This window comes from Lotus japonicus, chromosome 1 (genome assembly GCF_012489685.1).
Source record: "Lotus japonicus ecotype B-129 chromosome 1, LjGifu_v1.2".
Classification (NCBI taxonomy): domain Eukaryota; kingdom Viridiplantae; phylum Streptophyta; class Magnoliopsida; order Fabales; family Fabaceae; genus Lotus; species Lotus japonicus.
In genome coordinates this window covers 5660805-5687296 of record NC_080041.1, presented here as the reverse complement: position 1 = coordinate 5687296, position 26492 = coordinate 5660805, and the positions used below count along the sequence as shown (strand labels likewise).

The following is a 26492-nucleotide window of genomic DNA, read 5'->3' as shown; positions in this document are numbered from 1 at the left end:
TTTTTTCACCTCATTTTTGCATGATTTTTTTTATTGATTGTGGTTGATCTATATAACCTAATAGATCTCCTAAACATTTTTTAACCAGTTTAATTGTCTTGAATTTATGCAAAAACGTGAAAAAACTGTTCATGTAGTGTTTTTTTTTAATGTAGTGTTCTTGGCACAATGAATGTTTTTGTAGTGTTCTTGGTGCCAAAACATTCATCTTCCTATATTCCATTTTTGTTCAGTTTTGAGTTGAATTCTTGTATATCTACTTTTTCTAGTGCTAAATCCTTCATCTTATAAGAATTTTAATAAGTTGTATTATCTTGGATTTGACTTTTATTGATCAATTATTACCATTCCTCATTCTCACAAAATTGGCGCCAATAATGTGTTCATGAGTTTTTGATTTTCCAAATCTAAATCTAGAACAATTTCTTGCTTGAATTTTGAACTATTGTTCTTCATTCTAAAATAGGAAAATATATTATTATCGATTGAATTAGAGATCATGTATCCAACCTAAAAAAACATATTCTCATCCAGCATAGGAGCTCAACTAGCTTATCAAGTGTGTTTGAATCAACCTAGTTATAGCTCGAGCATCTAGATTACAGTAGAACTTGATTACCCAAATAATTTGTCATCCTAACTTTCTCAAATTACATTAGCCCCAAATTATAAAAACATGGATAGTTAGTCATCACAATTAGTGGATCACTGTTAAATTTTAGATAGATAACATTCAATCGATAATCAATGATATATCTTTGGATTGGTCGTGAAAAAAATAAAAACCAAAATCATGTGTGCGTCGCATGACATAACAACTAACGTGCATGATGACTAAAATCATGACATGAATTATTTAGTCAAAATCAGAGATCAAACCTTGACCTTAATTTTAAGGGCTCACATAAGTAAAACCGAACCAACGACCCATGTGCATCTCTAAGATTTAAGTTAAGGTTTGTTCGTTAATTCAGCCTGATAATTCACATAACTACCATAGTCACCGTTCACGTTAATTACCACATCATATAACCCACACGTGAATTTGATAAGTGAAATTATTGTTATCCACCTACAACATTACATTAATTCTTTTTAAAAAAATTACATTAATTCACTCATGAGAACTAGGTATACTTATTTTTAAAACTAAAGAGGGAAAATTCTATGCACTTTTTTTTTTGCAAAGATCAAACTTGATTTTCTCAAATTTCACATGACTAAAACAGTAAAATCATATTTAACCATTTTCAATTAAACAAATATAAAAATCTTTGTCCGTTTGGTGGTCAGAATAAGATAAGAGCAGATAAGACAAATGATTGGATAAGAGCAAGATATGATAAGAGCAAGATAAACTCTTATCCTATCCTACGTTTAAAGTGGACGAGATATTGATAGGATATGATAGAAACAATGAAAAATGTATCGAATTTTATTTTGAAATAAAAACTCATAGTATTCGTAAACTAATATCTTATCTTCCATAATAATTTCTATCATGACTCCCCCTTAGGATAACTTTTACACATGATAAACATGATATGATTAGGAACATAATATCGTTATCATATCCTGCTGACGCAACAAACAACATATTACAGCGTTATCCTATCCTGCTATCATATCCTGTCCGCTTATCTTGTCCTCGGCTTATCTTGTCCACGAAACGGGTTAGAGAACAAAACAATTCCGGTTGGTTGTTGCCTTGTTGTTTGGTCACTTGTTGTCTTTAAATAATTGAATCTACAAAACAGCCCCACAGTTTCACGAAATAACACAAACACACCACTTTGGTACAAGGAATCTTCATATCCGTATCTAACAAGCAACTTTCTCACTGTGTCGGTGTTTCCTCTTCTGGCTTTTCCTCTGCATCTTCACCCACCCGTCACATTGCTTTTCGTGACAACCTTGATCCGTCACCGGGAGCTTCCTCCGGTGAAACATGAGCGAGTTTCTGCTTCTGGGTCGGAGCTTTTTCACTTCAGGGTCGTGGGTTTTGACTGGTTCAGCTGTTTGGTGTGGTTGGTGTTGGAATTCTACCAAAGGTGCAAGTGGGTCTTCAATTGGACTCTATGTTTCTTCAAGGGTATAGAGAATAGAGTGTAAGCTTTGTTGTGCCTTGACTTGACTCAATAGGACCAATTTTGTAGACTTTTGCAATTGTAGTAGGTGTTGCCAGAAAATGCTACAGCACGATCACAGGAAAAAGGTTGATTTCTTTGTTCCAAGCCATGTTTAATCAATATGCACTCTAACTGCTTGACAAAATTCATTGCTTTTTAAATATCTATGTTTTCTTTGTCACTGAATGTTGAAGTTGAAGGTACCCTTTTGAGACTTAATTGAATGATGAAAATAAAATCTTGTCTTGTTTTGTTTTGTGTTGGTTTGGTGGTTGGTTGCTGCTGAGAGTTTTGAGTTTTCAAATTTCAATCCTTGTTTCAAGTTTAAGCCTTTGCTGAGTTGGATTTCATGGGGCCATGTTAGCTCTTTCCTGATATTTAATCCACCACGTGACATCAATTTCTTCACCCACGTTTTTGTGTCTTAAGAAGGAAGATAACGGCGTGGTTGAAAATATCTTCCTTTATGACTATACCTTTGGTTGATGAGATTTACTACATGGTTAGATGGTATTCCTTGTGTTTTTCTTTTCATCCACCAGAGACTTTTTTTCTTGTCTTTCTTCCTACGTTTTCTGTGTAATGTGCTTTGCACGCTTTAGGTGCACCATACATGGTTGGCTCTCCAAAACCATTCTGTACATCAGTGAGTGATTGGTATGAGCTAAGAGGCGGTGAATTGGAGAAGAGAAAAGGTTTTGGCCTTGAAGTGAGATTGATTTATCATATTCATAAGAATTGTGAGATGTTTAATGGTTTTATTAACTTTGAAATACTAAATTTTCTCCTTTTGGTCGTGTGAAGCTGGGGATAGGGAGTGTGAGGAGACATGGTGTCAGTGTATCTCTTTATGTTTATTATCTGTAATTTTGCTTGTTGTAGTCCAATCTATGCAGATATGATCAGGTTCCTGCAAATAAAATCCTCCTCCCTCTTTATTTTAGTCTTTGATTCTCTGATAGTGTTACTATGTTAGCTCCATGATGTAAATTCTAGTGAACATACATATTTGTATTATGTCTATTTACTTTATTGATGACTTCTGAGATATCTCTGTTGTTCTTTTTTTAGGATAGTAAAGAAAGTTTATTTACTATTTCAATCTGTCTATCTACTGTGAAAATTTGTTTTCTACTCGTTGCTTTAGTTTGATTAATCAGTATTCTCTGACAATGAAATTTTGGCTAGCCTTATTTTGCTTTGTGGAATAACTTTAATTTATTTGCTGCAGAATTCAAAAGAGATGGATTTTTTCTCCGAATATGGTGATGCCAACAGGTACAAAATTCTAGAAGTTGTTGGGAAAGGAAGCTATGGTGTTGTTTGTTCAGCCATTGATACTCATACTGGTGAGAAGGTTGCAATAAAGAAGATTCAAAATATCTTTGAGCACATATCTGATGCTGCGCGTATTTTCCGTGAGATAAAGTTGCTTAGACTTCTTCGACATCCTGATATTGTTGAAATTAAGCATGTTATGCTGCCTCCTTCTCAGAGGGACTTCAGAGATGTTTACGTTGTTTTTGAGCTCATGGAGTCTGATCTGCATCAAGTCATTAAAGCCAACGATGACTTAACAAAAGAGCACTATCAGTTTTTTCTTTACCAGTTACTTCGTGCATTGAAGTATATTCACACTGGTATTCTTCAATATCTAATAGTTACTTGTTCATGAACATCTTATTTGAATTTTTATTGTGTTGCTAATGGCTGTAACTGGTATTTGTCACTTTTATAGATTGTTAAGTGTAACCTCATCATTGCTCAGCATTTATCTTTATGAAAATGTCAGTATCATATATATCATCGTCTCTAATTGTTGTTGCTATTTTCTTTTTTCCTACTTTGATCCTGAACCTTCTTGAATTTCATAGCACGGGTGTGGTTTTTGCCAAAATATTTCACTATTTCTTGTCCTGTTGTATTTTATCCTTTATCAACATGAGAATATTGACATTAATGTTAATATTGTTCAGCTAATACTTATCAACTCATTGCAGCAAACGTCTATCATCGAGACTTGAAGCCAAAGAATATACTGGCCAATGCAAACTGTAAACTCAAAATCTGTGACTTTGGGTTAGCTAGAGTTGCTTTCAATGACACACCAACAACCGTGTTTTGGACGGTATTCTACTCCAACATTATCTTTGTTTGCCTTTTTCCAAGTTTTTCTAGTTTTTTTGTTTGTTTTCAATTCTAAATTTCTCATATCAAAAGCCTTGGTATAGTAGCGCTGATGTTTTATTGCTCAATTAATATGCTTCTATAGGATTATGTTGCTACAAGGTGGTATAGAGCGCCAGAGCTTTGTGGATCATTTTACTCAAAGGTATGGCTTTTTCAAGATTCTTTTCGACGTCTTGTTTGCGGGATAGGACCTAAGTTTGCTTAGTCTTGGCTCACAGACTCACCATACACTACTGTATGATCATTAGCTTGATGTGTAGAAATTGCAAATCAATCCACCGTACATGCTTTCTGAGTTTCTGTCATCTTCTTTTCCATCAATAGCTTATTGTAAGACCTGTGAGTTGTGACCAATGTGTTATTTGATATCAATCCACTAGTTATATTTGTTTCGTTCTGTTTTCTGTTTGTTGATGAGCTAACCTTAAGCTATTTACTGCAGTATACTCCAGCAATTGATATTTGGAGTATAGGTTGCATCTTTGCTGAAGTATTAATAGGAAAACCACTTTTTCCTGGAAAAAATGTTGTTCATCAGCTGGATCTAATTACTGATCTGCTTGGTACTCCGTCAATAGATACTATATCCAAGGTAATTTATTTTTCCTTTGTGAAGGGAAAACTAACTGTGTTTCTCAACTTTATTCCACTAACATCATGGTTCTGCTGATGCACTCTGTATTGGAGTCAGGTGCGCAATGATAAGGCAAGGAGATACCTAACTAGTATGAGGAAAAAGCACCCTGTACCATTTACACAAAAATTTCCTACCGCGGATCCTTTATCGCTACGACTACTGGAAAGGCTGCTTGCCTTTGATCCAAAAGACCGGCCTACTGCTGAAGAGGTTTGTTATGTTGCCCTCTTTGCTTACGGTGTGTTGTGAAAATTGATTTTAGTTAGATAACTGCTTCTTGAGCTTATGATTTTCCTTAGGGCAACAGAGAAGGTGTATAATCAATCAGAGTAAATATACTGATATATAATATGTTACTGCTGTACTTCCTAGCTCAAGAATTTTAAAGGATTGGTGTTTTCAGGCATTAGCTGATCCTTACTTCAAGGGACTTGCAAAAGTTGAGAGGGAACCATCCTGCCAGCCTATTACAAAAATGGAGTTTGAATTTGAGAGGCGAAGAGTCACAAAGGAAGAAATTCGAGAGTTGATTTTCCGTGAGATTCTAGAGTACCATCCTCAGTTATTGGAAGACTACACAAATGGAACAGAGAGAACTAATTTTCTTCATCCAAGGTTTTCTATTTTTCGCTTTTATTTTCAACCTTTTTTTTTGTTCCCTTAATATTTTTGTTCGTATATAGGTTGTACTCTCTTAATTTCTCCTTACCCTTCTTTGATGCAAATTCCTTATAGTGCTGTTGATCAATTCAAAAAGCAGTTTGCTCATCTTGAAGAAACTGTTGGTAAAAATGATCCAGTTATGCCACTTGAAACAAAACATGCATCACTTCCCAGGTAATTCTTTAATATACTTCTCATTTGATTTCACTTGTCATTTGTTAGAATCATATGTTGACAAAAAGATTACTTTGATTATATATTATATTTAAAATGTCATTGAATATTCTATAATGAATGTTAAGTACACTGTACACTCATGAGATGCATTGGGGTTATGAATATGCAAAAAGAAACTGGTACCTGCAGCTTAGTCTGGTGTGGTGCCAGGTAGTTCTAATTTAATCTGTTGAATGTTATTATATAGCAGAATACAGTGTCCAAGTAGTCTTCAGTCCTCACAGTCTATACTCAGCGATCTTACTACACAGACATGCCTTTGGGCATTTTTCTATGATCAAATTATACAAATGTAAACTAATTTGTGGATGAGTAGTGACATGAATGAGTTACAGACACCCTTATATTCAAAGCTGTTATATTTGTTTAAAAAGCCAGAATTTATAGTGTGTTAATTGGTAAATTAGTTTCTATGTAGGCTTTTCCTTATTTGCTTCCCAACCATCCTATTTAGCTGCTCAATTGATGTCTAGTTAGCACTTACTTCGAGACGAAACTTGAACGGAACTCTTATGGATTGGGATGAAAGTTCATTCATATTGCACTCAACGGATATCCAAACACACACTTAGTGTGGCGATAAGACAATCAAAATAATTCTCACCTTCTGGCTGCATTTGCTTCCTTGTGTTACAACTGTTTTTATTCATAAGGAGCATAATTAGATAATATCATACTGATATTTTGTGTTTGTTTTGAATTATTGACAGGTCCGCAATTGTACATTCAAATATGGTGGCCCCCAAAGAGCAATCAAATATTGCTTCCTCCAGAGATACAGGAAATCCTTTGACAAGGTCCATTCAAGGACGGCAAAGAATTCCACAAGGTATGCGATTGTTATTTTCACAGTTTGTTAAATTTATGTGAATTCTCAGTAACCAACATGTTTAACACTTCTTTTCAGCAAAATCTGAGAAAGTTGGTGGGCCAGTTGCTCAACACGAATATGAGAGTGTTGTCAAGGATTCATATGATCCCAGGACATTAACCAGAGGTTCTGCTCTTGCTTCTCTATATATTCCCTGCTTATTATTAAGGATAAAAGTTCATTCACACTCAAAATTCACTTATACCAAGAGAGATAAAAGAACAAAGGAGAGAAATGAGATATATCATAGGTGATGTGATATGAAAAGAAAAAGAGACAAGAAGAGAAAGTGAGTGAAAATGAGATGGAAGAGAAAGTAGAGTACTGTAAATGACCCAAAACTCTGTTATCAAATATCTAGCTCTGTAAATCCAGAAAGGTCAACAAAAGAAGCTGACTAGGGTGTGTCTTTTCAGGCAAAACTTATCCAGCAATATGGAGTCAAAGCCAAAATAGCGGCAGATATTCATATAACTACAAATACTGATCCCAACCCTTTTTAGAAGAGGACTGAACAAGATGAATGGATAACCATTGACTCAAACTTTCTGCAGTCAAAGGATCAATATGGTGGGATTAGTGCTGCTGCTGGTATCACTGCTCTTAAAAAGGTTTGACTTGTTCAACATTGTATGACAAGGATGTTATAGAAGGCTGTCTTGTGAATTTTTTTTGCCAGGTGGAGCAATCCCTTTGGAGGAAAAAAAGGCTCTTTGCAGTGGAGAAGCTGTCGTATCCAGTGGTGCTTTTGGTGTAAAATGACTTGAGTTAGGCATGTTTGAAAGAGTTTGTGTTTGAAAAAAAGATTTATGTAAATATCTTATGAGTTATGACTTACCTATAAACTGTTTTGAGCTTATTTTCATAAGCTGTTCAAATAAGCTTATGAAAAAGAGCTTACGCGTCATAAGCACTTAATTGAGCCGTTTACCGAAACGCGCTCCCTTAGTGCTTAAAAGAGCCTGATCTTTCTTGTCCAAGGCTGTAAACTTTGGTTAGAGACTTAGAGCTATCAATAAAGTGTGAAAGTTAAATTGAGGCTTATCTTGTAAGCCAATCTACATCCTCTCTCTCCTCTCTCCTCCTTTGACACGGATGTTTCATCACTTTTGGCTGCACATTAGAGTTCAAGCTTAACAAATAACAAAATAAGAGCAAGTTTATGGCAAGTGTAATCTTTACTCATGACATAAAAATTCTCTGACAATTTATTGTCAGATAATCTGAACTCCCTAGCTGATAAAGTCCGCCCATCTCCTCCAAATGAGTTTAATACTTTATCTAATCTAATCTATTGTGATGATGTTCCTTCTAGTAAAGCACCCAATTTTTCTACAAAATAAAATTACTTTCACTATAGACCCAAAACTATTTCCATGATTTGATTGGGGTTGACACACAATCCTAAACATGATAAATTCTAAAGCTACACTTTGTAGTTTCTTTCAAGAAGTGATTATAAGATTTTCATCACATAATCAAATGTGCTATAAAAAGGTCATATTTTTATTTTTTATCAATTTTTTATTCATTAATATAAAATTTCACATTGAGATATACTAGTAAAAGTGGAGCATTTAATTACTTTATGTATCTATTATAATATATTTCTCTACTCATTTCATGGCCACAAACCATTTTGAACAATTGCAACACTCTTTTTCTTGATTTTTCAAATTTGTAAAGGATCATTTTTAATAACCTTTGTAACTATACCATTATGGCTTTTTTATTACAACTTCAACTAAATAACTAAAATATAATTAGTTGTTTAACTCTTGTTATTTAAAAACAAATGCTCCATCAACATTCAAGACATAACTCAAATAAGAAAAACATGTTGCACATGATAAAATAAGTATAGTTTAATCTTTTACTTGACCTCTTTTACAGATATGATCTTTCACTTAATCTTTCCACTAATAATGTAGCCCAAACAATAGAAGATATGGCTTGAAAAGCCACTTGCTTGTCTCAAAGAGGCTGAGTAAGTGAAATCGGATGCATTAAAAGGTGAAATCAGAATTATTCTTATAAATTGTATTGAAAGTTGTTCTTGCATTTTATTGGTAACTAAACCCACATTATTTTCTGGTTTGCATTAGTGTAAAGCATTCATTTTACATCTACAAGAATGTTAAAAGAAAATGGAATGAGTACAGTTGAAATGATGCATTTGAATCTGGTTGTTTTTTTTTTTTTTTTTGCATTAACTACATATGCAAGCACCATAGCTGCAAACTGCAGAGAGGGGCTCACAGATTAAAGTCTGGTTCAGTTCATGTGCTGAGCATTAAGTTAAACATGTTGAGAGCTTCTCTTCTTCTCCATCTACAAGAATAACTGTGAATATTCCTCACCTGCTGCACATACATTTATGTTTTCTTTATTTTTTACATTTAATTTCTGATATTGGTGGTTGTTGCAGTACATTTTGTTGGAGTGATTTTCTCATTTCTTATTTTATTTCTCTATGAACCTTTAAAATGATATTAAACCAAGGCAACAGACAAATCCTCCCTTTACTTGTTTGAAACCTTTATTGTCAAGTTCATCCATTTGTACACAGAACAGTTTCTTTAATCAAAATTATTATTTCAATGAAGGACTATCATCATTACTAACTCTGTGGGCAAGGAAGTTAAATATTAATAGGATCCTTTGCTGCCCCTGCTGTAGCAAATTAAAATAACAAGTGCATAAATTTTTTTGACCAATTCATTTTTTTATGAAATCGATATGAACCATTTAATATAAGAATTAAGAGTCAATAATTTACCGTAGAAGAGTTGCGGCGAATATGACTGCAATGGATTCATACTGTAACCACGGTTAAACATATGAATTAAACAATTGTTACATCTTTTGCTCTGTATCTCCTTATGAACTTCTTTAATTACATGTGGTGGGAAAAATAATAGGAACTGCAAACAAAGAGGAAGGATCAAACTTCTCTAAAATGTGAACAGAAACACACTCAGGTTAGTCAGGTAGAATATGCTGCACAGTGCACACAGCATTTGCAATCACTAGATTAGATGCCTGATATTGAATAAATTACATAGCTCTCTCTTCAATTATATACATGCCAATAAGGCAATAGCTAGCTAAGGTAGGTAACCATTTGATCCAAGTTCGTACAAGAAATGGTGGTACGGATCCCCATTACATTTCACTCTCAAAACAAAAGAATATGGGTAAATGAAAAAAAAATTAGAAAAATGTTTTTATTTAAATCACATGTATCGTTTACGAAGATAATCATGTTCGTAAAAAGATCACTATGAGGTAATTGACAAATCGGTTGGATTTCTTACGGTCTAAATAATCTTACATTCACGCAGTCAAAGAATCTAAACCGTTCAATTAAGATCGGTTGATTTATATGTTTCTTCAAGATTGGACGATAGTATGATTTAAAACTTAAGTCGTCTGATCTTAGTTGAACAGTTCAAATGTAGGACTTTTGGTACTACAGTAAATTTAGTTTTTCTCTGTTTGAGCTAGAACAATTCCGTACAAGTTACGCATTTGGTGGTAGCTGGGATAAGAAAATGTTGAGTAGCATTAAATAAGAAGAGGAGTGTAGTGTGTGAATGTGACAAGAAGAAAGGGATCCGAGTGGGTTCTGTGCACATGGAGTCCCATATGCCCAACACAAACAAATCTCTCATGCAATCCCAATGACCCAATCCGCCGATTGGTTTCCTTCTTGGAAACACCACCACCTCCCTTCTCTGATTCTCCACCACACTCTCTCAGGGCCACCATCACTTAATATGGGGAGGGATCACTAAAGCTGAGTGAGTGCTCACCCATCTCTAGGAAAAAATTTAACATGCACCATCAACCATCTTTTTCAGATGTGTTATTTTCTGCATCTTGTGCATTTATGCATCCCTCATCCAACCATATATATCATCAAAATTAGATTATATTAAACTCACTACTCAAATGTTCCTTGTGACAAATTCTCATAGCTAGGAGATCTAAATTCCATAGTAATTAGTTTTCTCAAACGTATCACAGATTAGGAAAAAATGGTTCATAAATTAAAAATTAATGTTTCTTAGTTTTAGCATATAAGAAACATATTGTAAATAACCTGTGCTAAATTTAGTTGTAAAAACAAACAATTGACATAGAACTGTCCAATGATGTTCGTCACCATGTCAGAAAATAAACTTTTATTTTAATTAAAATAAAAATCAAGTGTAACCACCTCTCAAATATAATCTTTTTCTTTTTAAATTGAACCTCAACTATAATCTTAATGTGACATAAATTAGTTAGATGTAGTGTAAAAAAAATTATGCTCTTATAACACCACTTGCTACATGTAATTTTAATTATATTTATGATTTTGAAATTGATTCTTATGAAAGCAAGTACAATAGCTACATACAAAATAAGATCCTACAAACATCAATCCTAGGCATTGAGACTTTTTTTTTTGAAAGAACATTGAGACTGATACAAAGAAAAATATCAGAGTAATTCTTCTAGTAAAGTAATAAGATACTAATCAATTTCAGATATTTATTATAATATTGCAAAGAATCAAGATCCTCTCATATGTGAATTTTTTAGTCTATATCTCTATCTCTTATAGAATTTTATGGAAGAATCGTACATGGTATAATATTTCTTACATCATTAAATAATTAGATTTTAAATATGTGACACATTAACTAATTAAATTAAATAAATAAAAAAACCAAATTTCTTACATCTTTAAAATTTAATCGATTGATTGTATAAAAATCTTATACATTGTTGGTGCATTGAAATTATTCTCTAATTTTATTTATCCGCTAAACATTAAGGAAAAGATAAAAACAAAATTTTAAAATGAGAATGTGTTTTTAATATAAAATGGTTAATGCCTAAGTTCGAAAAAAAAACATAAAATTAATGCCAGTTTCATTCTTGTATAAAATTCCACAAACTTTCATCATTCTCATTTATGTTCTATTTTTTATTTATTTTTTCTTTATCTCTTAGTAAGTACTCACCATCAATGGTTTTTTAAATAAATATGAATATGTGTATATACATAAATTAATGACTAATTACTTTTTATCTTTTGCATGTTCCTAAATTTATCATCCGTGCAACAATTTTTCTATATTAGAAACTGTCATTCAAGGCAATTGATGCCTTTCATTTATTATTATCAATTTCTCAGAGGGGCATTTATTATTATTATCAATACGATACAATCAATATCTTGATAAATTAGATCCAGGGTCATGTTCCTTTCTAGATTTCGCTTTTAATCATGTGAGTAACATATATTTTATGCATAAATGCTGCTTGTAAATGAGGCCTAAATATCCCTATCTATAAAACCAACTTGTCCTAAATTAGTTAAACAAAAGAGCATTTGATTTCCTCAAATCCCCAACTTGTTAATTTGATAAGGGGATATGATTGTGGCATTTGCATGATTAATTTGGCCTAAAAGTGTTCGGGAGGGTTTTGTGGGGCTCAAGGTGGGGTCACTAGAAAGAGGACACATGGCAGTCATGCAAAGGGTGGTGAAGCAGATCATATACATTGCGTCTGGATATCAGTTGAGTTAATGTAAAAACACCTACATCTAATCCATAAAAAGAGGAACTTGGATTGCTTGTCGTTACTCTTTTGACACAGCCACCACAGTTACTCAACACATGAATCATTAGATTAAGATCGAACGGTTCATATTTGATCTCAGCAAATAAAAAATTTAATGTGTTAAAAATATGATCTATAAGATCTTAATCGAACGATCAACATATGTGAATGTACTACGGTGCAGTCAACAATAGAAAATCTAAATATTTCATAAGAGTTTTACTCTTTGTTTTTGTCTTGAAGTGAAGTTATTTTACACTTGTTAGTATTAGTGCGAATAAATATCCAAACATATGCATACTAGTAATTAGTTATGATTCATTTACATATTTTTTTTAATCTCATTTTCACTTATTTTTATTGTGATATGTCTCTCTTTACATAGTCATCATACTTCTAATTTTTTTTCTGTTTTCTCTTCTTATCTTCATAAGGTCTATGTGTTTTTAGAGTGGGTATGAAATTTTATTGAGTAGCAATAGCATATGATATGAATGAATGAAAGAAAGAGAAGAAGGAAGAGAGTGGAGGGGCACATGGGTGGGTGTTAGGTTCAAGGAATTCATGTGAGCACATGTGCTTTCTCCCTTTTGTTTTGTGTATTGTGGGACCATTTTTTATGCCCTCCACTCCACAGCTCACAAATCAGTCCTTAACGGGGTTGCACATTTTTTTCTTTCATCACTCAGATTTGAACTTTTATGCTTTCAAAATCACTTTTACTACCTCTCCATATCCACCATTCTACCCTGCGCGTTTGCTTTATAATAATAATACTCTCACTGATCTAAACCTCGTTTGAATCTTACTAGCTAAGAATCCTGACGACCCGGTCACCATGGTAGATAATTATAGAGACTTAATGCATGTGCTTAGTGTGCATATTACATATCTCATTTTGTGCCAATATGGCTCTTGAGAGTCATCATACATTAAAAGGCGTTTAGTTTTTTCAAGTTGATCTGATTATATAAATAACTACATAATGATAATGCTGATATGTTACCATATAAAAAAAACATAATAAAATACATACATCACCGTCAAGATTTATTAAAATGACACTTCATCTCATTTTTGTCTAAAATATATATATATACATAATTATGTTACCTTTCAATTTTTTTGTCGAAATATTAGAATCCACATAAAATTTAAATAATAGAAATAGAATTTGTGACGAATTCTAATATTTCTTCGCAAAAGTTGAAATGATCGGTTAAATGTACATCTTACACAATTATAAATGAAGTGTCATTTTAAAAACCATAACGGGGAGAGAGTGTGTTTTACTCAATAGAGAATGTTACTATTTTCTATTAGAATAAGATTGTTTTATATAGAAGATATGTGTGGCTAAATAAAAAAAACATAAATACCATACTTTCTTTCTAAATCTTATAAAAATGAGTAATAAAAGTAATGTAATGTTTAGTAACTTTTTTTGAAAGTAATGTTTAGTAATTACGAATACAATATAGGCTTAATACATCAGAAGACCCCTGTAATTATAAAGGGAATCAAATCCAGGGCCTAGAAAATTTTTGCATCAAATTAGGTCCCTAGAATTTTATTTTTAATTCAATTAAGGCCAAAATGTGCCAGCATTCAATTTTATCCCAGTCATCAATTCCACGTGGCTTTTATAATTTTTTTTTAATTAAAAACATAAAAAAATTATTTTTAATTCCAACTCAATTATTTAATGAGGAAAAAAAATTAAAAACTTAATAAAAACCCTTCTCTAATAATCCTTTAATTCATCAACAAAGGACCCATATCTCCTTCATCATCAAAGACCCAAATCTCCTTCATCTTCTTCATCATCAAAGACCCAGATCTCCTCTTTCTCTCTTCCTCTTTTTCGTGATGGGGGTTGGGTATCGGGTTAGGGTGAGGGGGTGAGGTTGCAGGTTGCGGGGTTGGGGGTGGAGGTGCGAGTGAGGGTGAGGTTGCAGGTGGGTGGGTGTTGGGGTTGAGGTGTGCGGGTGAGGGTGAGATTTGGGGGGTGCGAGTGAGGGTGAAGGTGAGGTTGCAGGTTGGGGTTTGGGGGTGGGGGTGAGGTTGCAGGTGGGTGAGGGTGAGGTTGCAACGGGTTGGGGTTTGGGGGAGGGTGAGGTTGCAGGTGGGTGAGGGTGAGGTTGCAACAGGTTGGTGTTTGGGGGTGAGGGCATGGGCGGATCTACATTGAGGCCAGGTGTGGCTTTAGCCACACTGATTTTTTTATTTTTTTTAGAAAAAATTTATATACCATGGAGTGTAGTGTTGCAAAATAACAAACCCAAATTTTATGTCACTGGAATTGGACCAAAAAGGCTATTAAAGCTCAGATCCAATCGTTCTAATGTCTCCAATTTACCAATACTTGCCGGAATTGCTCCACTTAAGTGATTATTTTTCAGCGCGAGAAAGCTAAGCTTCCTTAACTTTCCCAGTTCAGTAGGTATACTCCCAGTAAGCTCGTTATAATTAAGTTGCAAAACCGTATCACTTAACAGATTAGAGCAATTTTGAGCTATCTAATCTATAAAACAAAGAAAGGAAGAAAGAAGTTCAAGACTGTACTTTTACAACTTGCAAAAAGATGAGACAATCGAATATTCACATGACAAGAAAAAATAGTAATGCATCAAACTAGAGCTTAAAACGATGGTAAATGAAAATAATTATTAATACACGCTGAAAAGGGGAAGAACATGAGAATTTGGGTTTGTTATTAATTATTTTTCACTTTGCTTCTTTTATTATATTTCGTTGTAAGCCTAGTCCTTCTTGGAACCTAGTCCTTATTGGACCGTAAACTCTTATATTTCCATGAGAAACTTTCTCTCATGGTTTTATTTATAATATTTCTCTTTTTTGAAAAAAAAAATATTTTCAATACATTTTAGTCTATAATTTCTTTTATATTTAGCCACACTGGTATGTAAGGTCTGGATCCGCCCCTGGGTGAGGGTGAGGTTGCAAGTGGTGGGTGTTGGGGTTGAGGTTGCAGCCTTGCAGGTGGCTGGGTTTAGGGTAGAATGGTGAGATGGTGAGATGAATTTGGGTAGATGAAGATGTGAGTGAGTTTTCACTAGTTTCTCTGCACTGTATTGCCTCTTCCTTTGCTCTGGCATCATGTTTTTTTCTTCCACTGGTTTATAGCCCAAGGATATGCTGCGTGAAGGCTTGAATCCTCTCTGGGGGAGATCGTTTTTTTCTTGTTGTTTGGCTTGATGCGCCTTGCTTCTGCCCTGTTTCTGTATTGGTTTTGCAGCAAATTAATGGAAGATTATGGCTTTTTTTTAGAAGTTGAAGAATTGTGTTGGAAAGAGAGAGGAAGCATATTGAGATTTTTTATTTGATTCAGATGAGAGATGAACATGGGTTTGATTTTGATGAAGATGGAGATGATTTGGGGGGAATTGATTTTGTTAATTAAAGGATTATTAGATTAGGTTATTTATTAAGTTTTTAAATTTTTTTCCTGATTATTTAATTGAGTTGGAATTAAAAATAATTTTTTATTATTTTGTAATTAAAAAATAATAATAAAAGCCACGTGGAATTGATGACTGAAATAAAATTGAGGGTTGGCACACTTTGGTCTTAATTGAATTAAAAAAAAATTATAGGGACCCAATTTGATGTAAAAATTTTCTAGGCCCTGGATTTGATTCCCTTTACAATTACAGGAGCTTTCTGGTGTATTATTAAGCCTACAATATATTAATTTAGATAAATATAATTTCAAAAAAAAAATAGCTATGTGTAGCATTTATATTGGTGTTACATGTGAACTTATTTAGTATTTTAAAAGCTTTAAAATCACGTGTAAAAAGTACAGTTGTGCCCTATTGATCACCCGTGATGAAACACTTGAGACAACAGTAAATCTATCAAATGTTTGATATCAAATATCTTCTAATTAAAAAAAAAAAGTATTAGTATTGTTATGTTCTGAATGAGTAAATTAATTAATTGTAACCAAACAAACAAACATAGTAATTCTAAAAAAAAAACATAGCAAGTAAATAGCGAGTCATTCTTCTCCATGGATATCTAAATAATGGTAACAATCGGAAGATATATGAGCCGGAAGGTGAAGATTTAGGGATCAATTCAAAAAGAGTAAATTTGACCAACAAAATCATCAAGTATAATGATACTAACGGGTAATTAGTTTAAGTGATACATCGTTAATTTTCTTTAAAAAAATCTTATGCTTCAAGGTTTATAAAGAAATTGAATAATAAACAAATATAAAATGAGTTCAATTCATCCCAACATTACAGTAATCTCTAGAATTTAGACGTGCATCACACACCTAGACACTTAACCTAGCTAGTGAAAAAAACAATGTCGACAAACCTAGCTAGTTATCAAATATCTTCTAATTAGTTCAAATGAGTATTAGTATTGCTATGTTTTGAATGAGTAAATTAATTTATTGTAATCAGACAAACAAACATAGCAAGTAAATAGCGAGTCATTCTTCTCCATGGATATCTAAAATGGTAACAATCGGAAGATATGAGTCGGGAGGTGAAGATTTAGGGATCAATTCATAAAGAGTAAATTTGACCGACAAAATCATTAAGTATAATAACACTAATAGGTAATTGATTTAAGTGGTACATCATTAATTTTCTTAAGTGCCTTTGTCGACATTGCAGTAATCTCTAGAATTTAGACATTGCATCACACCTAGACACTTAACCTAGCTAGTGATAAAAACAATGTCGACAAACCTAGCTAGTTATCTACTTAATTAAGGCTACATTGCACTGTGATTTGGTTCAATCTATATATCTAATCTCAAAACTAAGAAACCAAAGCAAGGAAAGGTAAAAAGAAAACAAATTGACAAGGTAGAGAGACTAAGGCACGCTCTTGTTTTGGAGAGTGAGGTTCACACCACACACCACCACATTACTCCAATCCAAAACTTAGGGGCTTCTTGTATCGTGGCCAAAACCAGTGGGACCAGCTTCGTTGTCATTGACATTTCTAGAGCTCAACAATAATTTAACATCTTCCTCTCCTTCACCTCACTCCTTCATCATCTTCACAACAACACATCTTTCCTCATAGATATAACTCCCAACATAACACTCACACACACACAACATTCTCTTTATTTCTCTTCCTCTCAATTTCTCACTATCTCTCATTTCTCAATCCTCACCACTACTGTATATATATAATTATATAATATATACACACACACTCACACATGGAAGATGAAAACACAGAAACAGAGATAAGCACACCTGCATTTCTGAGGAAAACAGAGCAGGACTCTGCCATGGTGGCTCAGAAATCCTTGCATGTGTTGAGGAGAAGCTGCAGGAAGCGGTGGAGAGAGGCGAAGAAGGAAGTGGCTGTGAAAGAGGTGAAGGGTGTTGAGAAAGGAGAAGAAGATGATCAAGAGGAGGAGGATAGGGAAGAGGTGGAGATGAAGATTCATGCATTGCAGAGGATTGTGCCTGGTGGGGAGGAACTTGGTGGGGACAAGCTTTTTGATGAGACTGCTGGGTATATAATGGCCTTGCAGCACCAAGTCAAAGCTTTGAGGGCTCTTACTGGCTTCTTTGAGAAGTTGGAGAAGGAGAAGACAAGGTTTGGAGGTTGATCATGAGGATGGTGATGGATCTGCTTCATCAAAGTGGGTATTTATCCAAGTCTCACAACAAGTAGTATGAAGAGGAAGGATTAGAGAAAGTAGAGAAAGTGAGTAATCGTCCAAGTTCCACATCGAGTAGTATGAAGAAGAAAGAATCGCTTTGGAGATGATCATGATGATGAATCAATCCATGGTGGAAGAAACACCTTAGGTTAGGTTCTTTTGGTTTTTCCCACAAACCCATCAGTTAGATTTTTTTATTTTCTTTTTGATTTTTTTGTTGTACTTTTGGTTGGGATCAAGGAAAAAAATTCCAATTTTCTTAGGTTTATCATTTTTTTATCTTTTTTTTTTGAAGTTTTTCTCTGTTTTATGACTTTATCTATATATATCTTGACAGTTGATATTCTCTCTTTCTTGGCAGAAAGTAGTTTGGAAATTGGGTTAGTGAGTTAGAATTGCTCAAGTAGTTATGAATTTTGGGCAATTGTGGAAGGAATCTATTCTGTGAGTGATCTCTGGAGTGAAGTTAGAATGGGTGAGAGTTCATGGTGTTATGATGTGCCCTCTCTGTTGTTGCTGGTGTATGTGGACTTTGGCTGAGTTTTCATTTGGTCTGGTGGGCCAGCCAATTGGATCTAAAAATCTGGATGAGATCAGACACATTTTCAAAAGTAACATGGCACACACACATGTTGTTCATTGGTCACTTTCTCTTTATTTTGTTGTGAAAACTTTGTTTTGGAGATTTTGGAATAGGGTTGTTTGACTTTCTTGGCTGTTAGCCATTACTACCACAATGACTTGGACTTAGGATATAGTCATATAACATGTTAGAATCAGTTTTGAAATCTTAGTTTTCTCCACATAATTGATTCTGATTTAAGGGTTTTCAAACATGTACTTTCAAGGGTTATAAAGTTCACATGATTTCTTTTGTCATCCAAGGATTATCTTCCTTAATTTAATTAGATAAAATCACACTTTGGAGAAGCCAAGACATACACATATTGGGAGATTGATGACTTTTAACTATCTTGCCTTGAGTGTATGTTTCAAAGATGGAGTAGAACTTAATCATTAACATTAGAAAAGTGCGTTTGGGTTCATCTTTTATCCCTTTTAAATATTGAAGTTGAAGCTTAATAATAGAAAAGGCTCAGTTATCACTTTCTTCGGAAGCTATTTTTTTTTCTTTGATAGGCTCTTCGGAAGCTAATTATCTCATCTCAGCACTTGTTTCGATCAACATTGACATAATTGATTTTGGATGACATTAATTATGATAAAAGTGAAGTGATTTATGTTTTAATACATATATTATATATATAAGAATTTTATGTATGATAATCTTGTGAAATCCCAATTATGTCCATTGCAATATAACTTATCTACAAAATTGAAATTTTGTTTACTGAAATTAATTCTCCTAGACGATTTTCAAACATATATATCCACTAGATGGAAAAAAATTCTAGAAAGAGTTTTGATTTCATTATCTCATCTAACTAAACAAACCCCTAGTGCATTAAAACAAAGTGCATGCTCTGCTCAGGACTCACACATTGAAGATAAGTACCATAGACATCCTAATATCCTGTTGAGCTAAACAACCTACCTCAATAGTTGTGGAGTAAAACTGTAGAAACAAAATTAATAGTAAATAAAATTAAAACTAAAATGTTCTCTCCAAAACTCCATCGTAATTTAGACTCAATGACAAATTAGCACACAACCTAGCTTTTAGTATCAGTGTTAGAGTGAAGATAGGTGTTAGAGTGTGTGTTTGTCATTGAATCTAACCCTGAAATTTTGGAGAGAACTTAACGAAATGCAAATTATAACTTGAGAGGACAGTACCCAAATTAAATTTAATACCAGATAAAACCAAGCCTCCTCTGAGCAATCTACTAGTACAACAGTCATTACACTGTTTTGGTGATCCAGTACCACACAACCTGGCAATGCAATTCCAGCACAGTTTGCGGAAACCCATGTCCATAACAGCTTGCAATATGCAAAACTTTCTGTAGGAACAGTGGCAGTCACAACTAGCCTCCATCAATTTAGGAGAATCATTCACCCACTGCAGCACACCATATCCAAAAGCTTCTGCAGCCACAAACTTGGCCGTGCGGCATCGCCCACAACAGCACTTTAATACTCACTATGCATCACAAATCACAAGACAGACAGAAAGCAGCTTCAATATTGCAAAAGGTATTTCCCATGTAGGAACATAATCAACTCAACAATTTATAAGTGATTTGTTAGTGTATTTGGATACCGTTTGAATTAACATAAAAACACATTTATTTCAATTCATTCATTTTTTACTTTAAAGTTTAAAGTATTACTAATACCGATAGGTATCCAAACATACCCTTAGAGGTTGCTTTTGAGATGACTTAAATATGTTTTTAGCCCTTAATTATAAAATTATAAAATAATGGTTGCTTGGATTTAGTCCATCATTTTTTTTCTTTGAATTTACTCTATCCGGTCCTTTTTATAATGAACACTTTTGAAAAAAAAATTTAGTCATTTTTATAAGAAACACTCTTATTAAATTAAGTCAAATAATCGATTCCAATGCAAAGAGACTTGTTCCCCATGCAAAAATTTGGAGGGAAATTGCAAGCACCCAATAGTTATTGTTACCATTTGTGGTAATTAACATGATTGTTCTTTGAAAAAAGAAAATACATCATTGGAATTAAGCATAGTGGTTTATTTTATAAAAAATATTAGTTTCCTTGATTTATGTGATTTTGTCAAAGAGTCTCTTATAAAAAGGACCAAAGGAGTAATATTTAATTACAAAGAAATATAGTTGATTTAGTTGCGGTGTTAACATCTGTTACAAAAAACGTGAGTTAGCAGATGGAGGGGTGACACAATCGTTTGACACCTCAACGGTCTTACCTACATGGCACTCCACGCGACATTTTGATCTAACCATCCTAAAAAGAAAGGGAAAAAGTCTAACTCACACACGCAAACCCTAACGACTACTTTTTCTTACGCAAGAAAATCAACAAAAAGAAATGGATGATTAGAAACCGAAAGCATTCTTATTTGGTTCATCGTGAAATTAGTGAGAGAGTTCAAAAGTAGAATCTACCACTTTTAATGGTCTCTCCTATTTAACAAAATGGAGAGAAAGGTTGCTTAATATTTTTACATATTTTTAAATTTACATATGTATCCTTCTCTTTTTAGATACTTAATGAATATATTAGAGATTTAAATGTCATTTTGTAAAAAATAAATTTTTTTTATCATGCTGAACAACTTGTAAAATTTTCATCAATTTTCACATATTTTTCTCTACTTAACAACTTGAACAAACCATTCCATAACCCACCCTCCACTCTTCTCCCTGACTTCATCTTCTTCCTCTGTTTCTCTCTCACTGGTTCACTTCTTCAACAACACAAAACCCTAATCCGCGAGATAACAATCCATGGACGCTGATTCCTCTTCGAATGCTCGCCTCTCTTCTTCCTCCAGACACTATCAATCCGCTCTTCAATCTCGTTCAGGTTCACCTAAAAATAAATTCCCCTTTTTCGTTCTCCTTCTCCTTTTAGATGTTTCCCTTTTGTTTTGTGAAGTTTAGCTGTAGAAATTTGGTCATTTACTGTATTGTGCCATTTGAACTATGAACTTTGCTGAGAAATCCTATGCTCAACATGTTAATAAGGTAATAGATTAACAGTTAAATATTGATACTATGCTTTTGAAACATAGAAGCTAAATACCTGTTGTTAAATTAAGAAGATAGAAATTCATTCTGTTAGTGTATTTTAGAATCAATAATTCTTCAGGAAATTTAGTTTTAGTGCTGAATCAGAGAGAACAAGGGCAACACAATTTTAACTATCATTGACTCTTTCTGTTTCAACTTCACATTTTATCAATTTTTTTTTTTACAAATTAACTAACTGTGTTTCCTTTTGTTCATGTTTAATGTTATTGGCTCTTGGTATCATGCAGTTAGGTTTTTTTTGGGCATCTGAATCACACAGTACTGAGTGCTAGCAATGAATCTGGTTCCTTTCCAATCTGCGCCACCACCACCTCTTCCTCCCGGGCCTCCTAGGTTTCCGATGTTACCTTCTGAACTGCCAAATTCGAATTCCTTTTGGGAGAACAGAAATGTGTTTGACCGCCTCAAAGAGTTGCAAGATACTCTCAATCTAGCAAAGGGAATGTATGTTGCTCCTATTTCAACCTAGTTCATGTTTTAGTTTCAACCTTGAGTTACTTTTCAGCTAAAAGCTCTCTCAGTTGCATTATGATTATAAGCTTTTAAGCACCCATTGAATTTCTTAAATGCTATTTGATAATGATAAATTAGTACATTGTTATTCTCTGTAGGAAGAAGGAGCTAGAGATGTTGATGATGATCAAAGATAGTAAAGGGTCTTCGTTAGAAGATGTAAAACATGGCTCACAGGATCCGTATCTTTCTGGTTTTCTTAAATGTCTAGAAGACAGAAAAGTTAGTGTAGAAACCCAAGAATCATTGACTGTTGAAGCAGCTAATGCTTTGATTTCAAAATTAGGAAATCAGCTGGGGCCATTCAGATTTGTAGCGGATGAAGCGACTCCATGGGAAGAGAAATCTGCGGTGGCCAGGTTTACAAATAAAGTGCATAAGTCTAAAAGGAATAAACTCTGGAGGAAGAGAAAGAGGAAGCGTGTTGCAGAAATGCTTGCAAAGGTTACTTTGCCTTGTTCATTTTTATGAGACTTTTTCTTCGCTCTTCATTGCTGCCACTGTTGGAAACTGATCATTTTGGTTGCTTTCATTGTTAAAATAAATCTAGGAGTCTGAGCAGTTTGAGAAAATTGACCGAGAAGCTGATGAATGGAGGGCCAGGGAGATTGCCAAGGACATTGCCAATAGCAAGGTGTTGAAATCTTTGCAAACTGTGCCTATTTTTTAGTTTGATTTTGAACTGAAGTTGCTAATTGTTTTTTTGACTGGCTAAATGAAAGACCATGCCAACTAGGTACTCAATTTAAAATCAGAATTCTAAGATTGGTATTTAAATAAACATACACAATGAGACAATTATGCTAAACTTCTCATTATTTATTATCATTATTATTTTTATCATCATTGCATCTGATTATGGTTCACTCTCTGTTCATGATGCTTCCAATGAAATATTTTTATAGCGTCAAATCTCATGCTGTGCTAATTTTCTTACTTACTTCAAACCTTTTGTCACTATATTTTCTTTATTTTTCCCTTAATTAAAAATGGGGAAGGGTAATGCTGATTCATTCCGTCAGTTTTACTAGTCAAAATTGAACAAAATGTAAGATGAGAAGAACAATGAGTAATCTGTTATTGAAGATTGAAATCTGAAGAGAAAAGGAGAAAGAATTCTCTTCAAGGTTCCCCCTTCAACAAAGGGTCTCCACTTTCTTACAACTTTCTGACTTCATGAATGGATTTTTCTATCCTTATTTTCCCTATTCATACAAAGATATCCTCCTCTAACTGTTATACCCCCTAACTAAACTAACTTCCCTGAGACTCTGACCTTCCCTTCCATCCTAATAGTTCAGAAGTTCACTTCCAAATATATTAGTGGTTACGTTGGTTCATGATGCAAGTCATAGTAATGTCTTAAGCATGTCTTTTTGCAGGTTACAAAGATGAAACAAATTGCGAAGCTTAAAGCCAAAGAAGAGAAGAAGAAACAAGGGTCTGAGGTAACTTTATGTTCAATTGGCCATTAAATCATTGCTAATTTATGGTTTCTGTTAACTCTGAGAAACTTGGTCAACCATTCCATTCAATCTACCATATGTCATGACCTTTAATTCATGCTTATTTATTTCACTACCCAAATCTTGTGATTTGTTCCCTTTATTTCATGAAGCCTCCATTACAAAAGAAGTATATGCATGGCTTTCTTTTCAATCTATATGGACCATCACATTTTATTTTTTATCAATATATCTTAATCTTCTCTTGCATCATTTAATGCCACAGCTCGAGATACTGTTGATGGTGGAGAAACTTAAAGAATTACGCTCCTTAAGGATACAAAAGCTGAAAAAACAAGGTATATATTAGAAATACACTCTGCCTCTTGTTAGTTGTGCTGTGATTATATTGCATATTATATTACTGCTCACTCAGTACTCAGACTCTGTTGGTTTTCTATTCTCCACCCTTGCTATGGTATATAAATTGTAACGTGGACTTACATTAATTTAACATTAATTGATTACCTTCAATTCATAGTCCGGAATACAGGTTTATGATTGATTATATTTGTAAATTGCGTGACTGAGTTCAAGCTCTGATGCTTAGCATTTTGATTAGAGAAGAATGACTTATAATTGTATCATGTGAAATATCTTTACAAATGGAAACCATGTATTTTTTAATTTGATAATATGATAGACACGGTTTACTTTTCTGATTGGAAATTTTCAGCATGTTTACATTTTGTGTGTGCAAGAGTTTATTATTCACCTATTTAACAATTAATTTCTTTTCATGTTTGACGTGAGTATGGTTTTTTACAAATAATGTAGGCCATTTTCTCCCTGAGGAGGATGACAAATTTCTTGAGAGAGTTCAGGCTGCAGTGGAAGAAGAGGAGCGCGAAGCTTTGGCTGCAGCTGAAACAGATGCTGCTAAAGATGCAATTGCAACTGCTGAAGAATCCAGAAAAGCTATTCAGAGTCAAGGGAAACTCTCGAGAGGAAACAATGACGATAGTGAAGTTAAGGAGAGTAAAGATGAAATAGTTCATAGTGTAACTGAAGAGGTCTCCGGTGCGGCTGATGAAAAGAAATCTAGTAAAATAGCATCTGATGGACAGAGGTCTGCAGGAGCATATGATCCTTTGGCAAATTTGCCTCTTGAGTTCTATCATTATTATCATGGAAGCAACAAGGACATGGGTACGCTAATTGAGGTATTGTTTACTACCTTTTTCAATTAAATTCTACATATTTTGCAAAATACAAGTCTCTTTTTGTTTCTTTAGAATACATGTTACTTATATTAAACTCACTGAGTCACCGGCATGTTCTTCTTAAGTCCTTGATTGTTAACCCTATCTATTATCACATGCAGGTTAGAAGAGGATGGGATGCCTACATCAGACCAGGAGGAAGGTAATAAATAATAATAATAATAATAATAATAATAATAATAATAATAATGAAGCTTTTCTCCCATGATTTCATTCTTAGGGTTGGTATGGTATCTCTTAAAAATGGAGGTGAAAATTAAAGGAGTGTTCGATGTAATTTTACGTACAAATCTCATTGATGAATTTAATTCACCCTCATTTTTAAGGGCATACCAAAGTTACTTTTAGTGATTTTTTCTAATCTGCTTTCGGAATATCTTAGATTGCATTTCAAAACTAAGTGAAAAGAGAGAGGGAAAGGGTGACAAGTCATTAAATCTATTCATGAGGGATATGCTGAGGATGGTACTTTAATTGAACTAGTGATCTGTAAAACATGTTATGCAGTCCACCTCTCTAAAGTTTAATTCACAACCAAAAACCACCCACACCTAGTCAGAGAGAGGAAGAGAAGAGAGAGATATGATGAGTGATGTGATAAGAAAGATAACAAGATAAAGCGAGTGGAAATGTGATGGAAGAACTCAGTCCACCCCACTGTGGCCACTTAATGTGTTAGTGCTATAAATGCGACTAAAATTCACTTTGGTATTTATAATTTTGCTTAAATCTTTGACACCCCTATTACATACAAGTTTATCAGATTGCTATTATCTGGTATGCATTGTGTTGAAATTATGTCTCAGTAGCTGTTGAATTTTAAATTTAAGTTGTTAGTTTGAAGTTGTTATTTAAATTTGAATAAGTCCTAATTCTGTTAGGATGATTAGTTAGACTATCTTTGAATTTGTTTAGAGTATCTTTTGTTAGTATTTCAAATTTTGCAGATTTCTAGTCAGTTTGTTAGTTACTCTTTGCCTTTAAAAGAGCAAGTTCTGATTAATAAAAAATCTGCCTTCCATCAGAAATATTTCTCTTCTCTTTCACGTTAAAAAAAAACCAACACATTGAGTGTGAAAAAGTGGAAACCAAGCATTTGAGCATCTCATTTGGTTTCTTTATTTACTTTGATTCCTTAAAACTTTGTGCAGCCGTATACCAGGGCACTGGGTTCAACCTCCTCCTCCAGCCAATGAGATATGGGCATCTTATTTGGTCAGGCCAAAATGATTAGTTGACAAGCTTGTGGACTCATAACTCATTTCGCATACAGATGTCTTCTGATAAGTTTTTGAATGTTTGAACAGTGAGTGATATTCTTGGCAAGCTCCCAGGTATATCACCATTGTCACCATGTATTGAATTAAGATGCTGATAATCATTATTGTTGAATGTATATAGGGAAGGGATGTAAAGGATAAGAATAATTTTTCAATATTACAGTAGTATTTACAATTGAATGAATAGCTGTGTATTAGTCGTTTGAATGCTGGAAGACAATGGGAAGAAAATAGAGAAAAATGGG

At 33.7% G+C, this 26492-nt stretch overlaps 3 protein-coding genes across 8 annotated transcripts; all 3 read left to right on the top strand.

The window, feature by feature from the left end:
* The first annotated feature begins 1762 nt into the window (after window positions 1-1762).
* LOC130733216 (mitogen-activated protein kinase 10-like) lies at window positions 1763-7564 on the top strand. 6 transcript variants are annotated; one of them, XM_057585335.1, is made up of 11 exons: window positions 1763-2108; window positions 3361-3769; window positions 4130-4257; window positions 4402-4461; window positions 4762-4911; window positions 5011-5166; window positions 5360-5571; window positions 5692-5793; window positions 6567-6685; window positions 6764-6853; window positions 7144-7564. In XM_057585335.1, the coding sequence occupies exons 2-11, from the start codon at window positions 3373-3375 to the stop codon at window positions 7212-7214; spliced, it is 1485 nt and encodes a 494-aa protein (XP_057441318.1). In that variant the 5' UTR covers window positions 1763-2108; window positions 3361-3372; the 3' UTR covers window positions 7215-7564. The 6 variants fall into 6 exon arrangements, with proteins under 6 accessions (XP_057441318.1, XP_057441317.1, XP_057441316.1 ...); XM_057585334.1 differs by having other exon boundaries at window positions 1763-2215; XM_057585333.1 differs by lacking the exon at window positions 1763-2108 and adding an exon at window positions 2361-2838.
* Window positions 7565-17256: 9692 nt separating this feature from the next.
* LOC130733215 (transcription factor PAR1-like) lies at window positions 17257-18279 on the top strand. The gene has a single exon (XM_057585332.1). It carries the CDS (start codon window positions 17565-17567, stop codon window positions 17961-17963), a length of 399 nt encoding a protein of 132 aa, XP_057441315.1. The 5' UTR covers window positions 17257-17564; the 3' UTR covers window positions 17964-18279.
* Window positions 18280-21301: 3022 nt separating this feature from the next.
* LOC130733213 (U11/U12 small nuclear ribonucleoprotein 59 kDa protein) lies at window positions 21302-26450 on the top strand. Its single transcript, XM_057585330.1, has 9 exons — window positions 21302-21499; window positions 21954-22170; window positions 22338-22683; window positions 22790-22873; window positions 23622-23687; window positions 23971-24043; window positions 24522-24907; window positions 25069-25109; window positions 26119-26450. The coding sequence occupies exons 2-9, from the start codon at window positions 22001-22003 to the stop codon at window positions 26195-26197; spliced, it is 1245 nt and encodes a 414-aa protein (XP_057441313.1). The 5' UTR covers window positions 21302-21499; window positions 21954-22000; the 3' UTR covers window positions 26198-26450.
* Window positions 26451-26492: the final 42 nt, after the last annotated feature.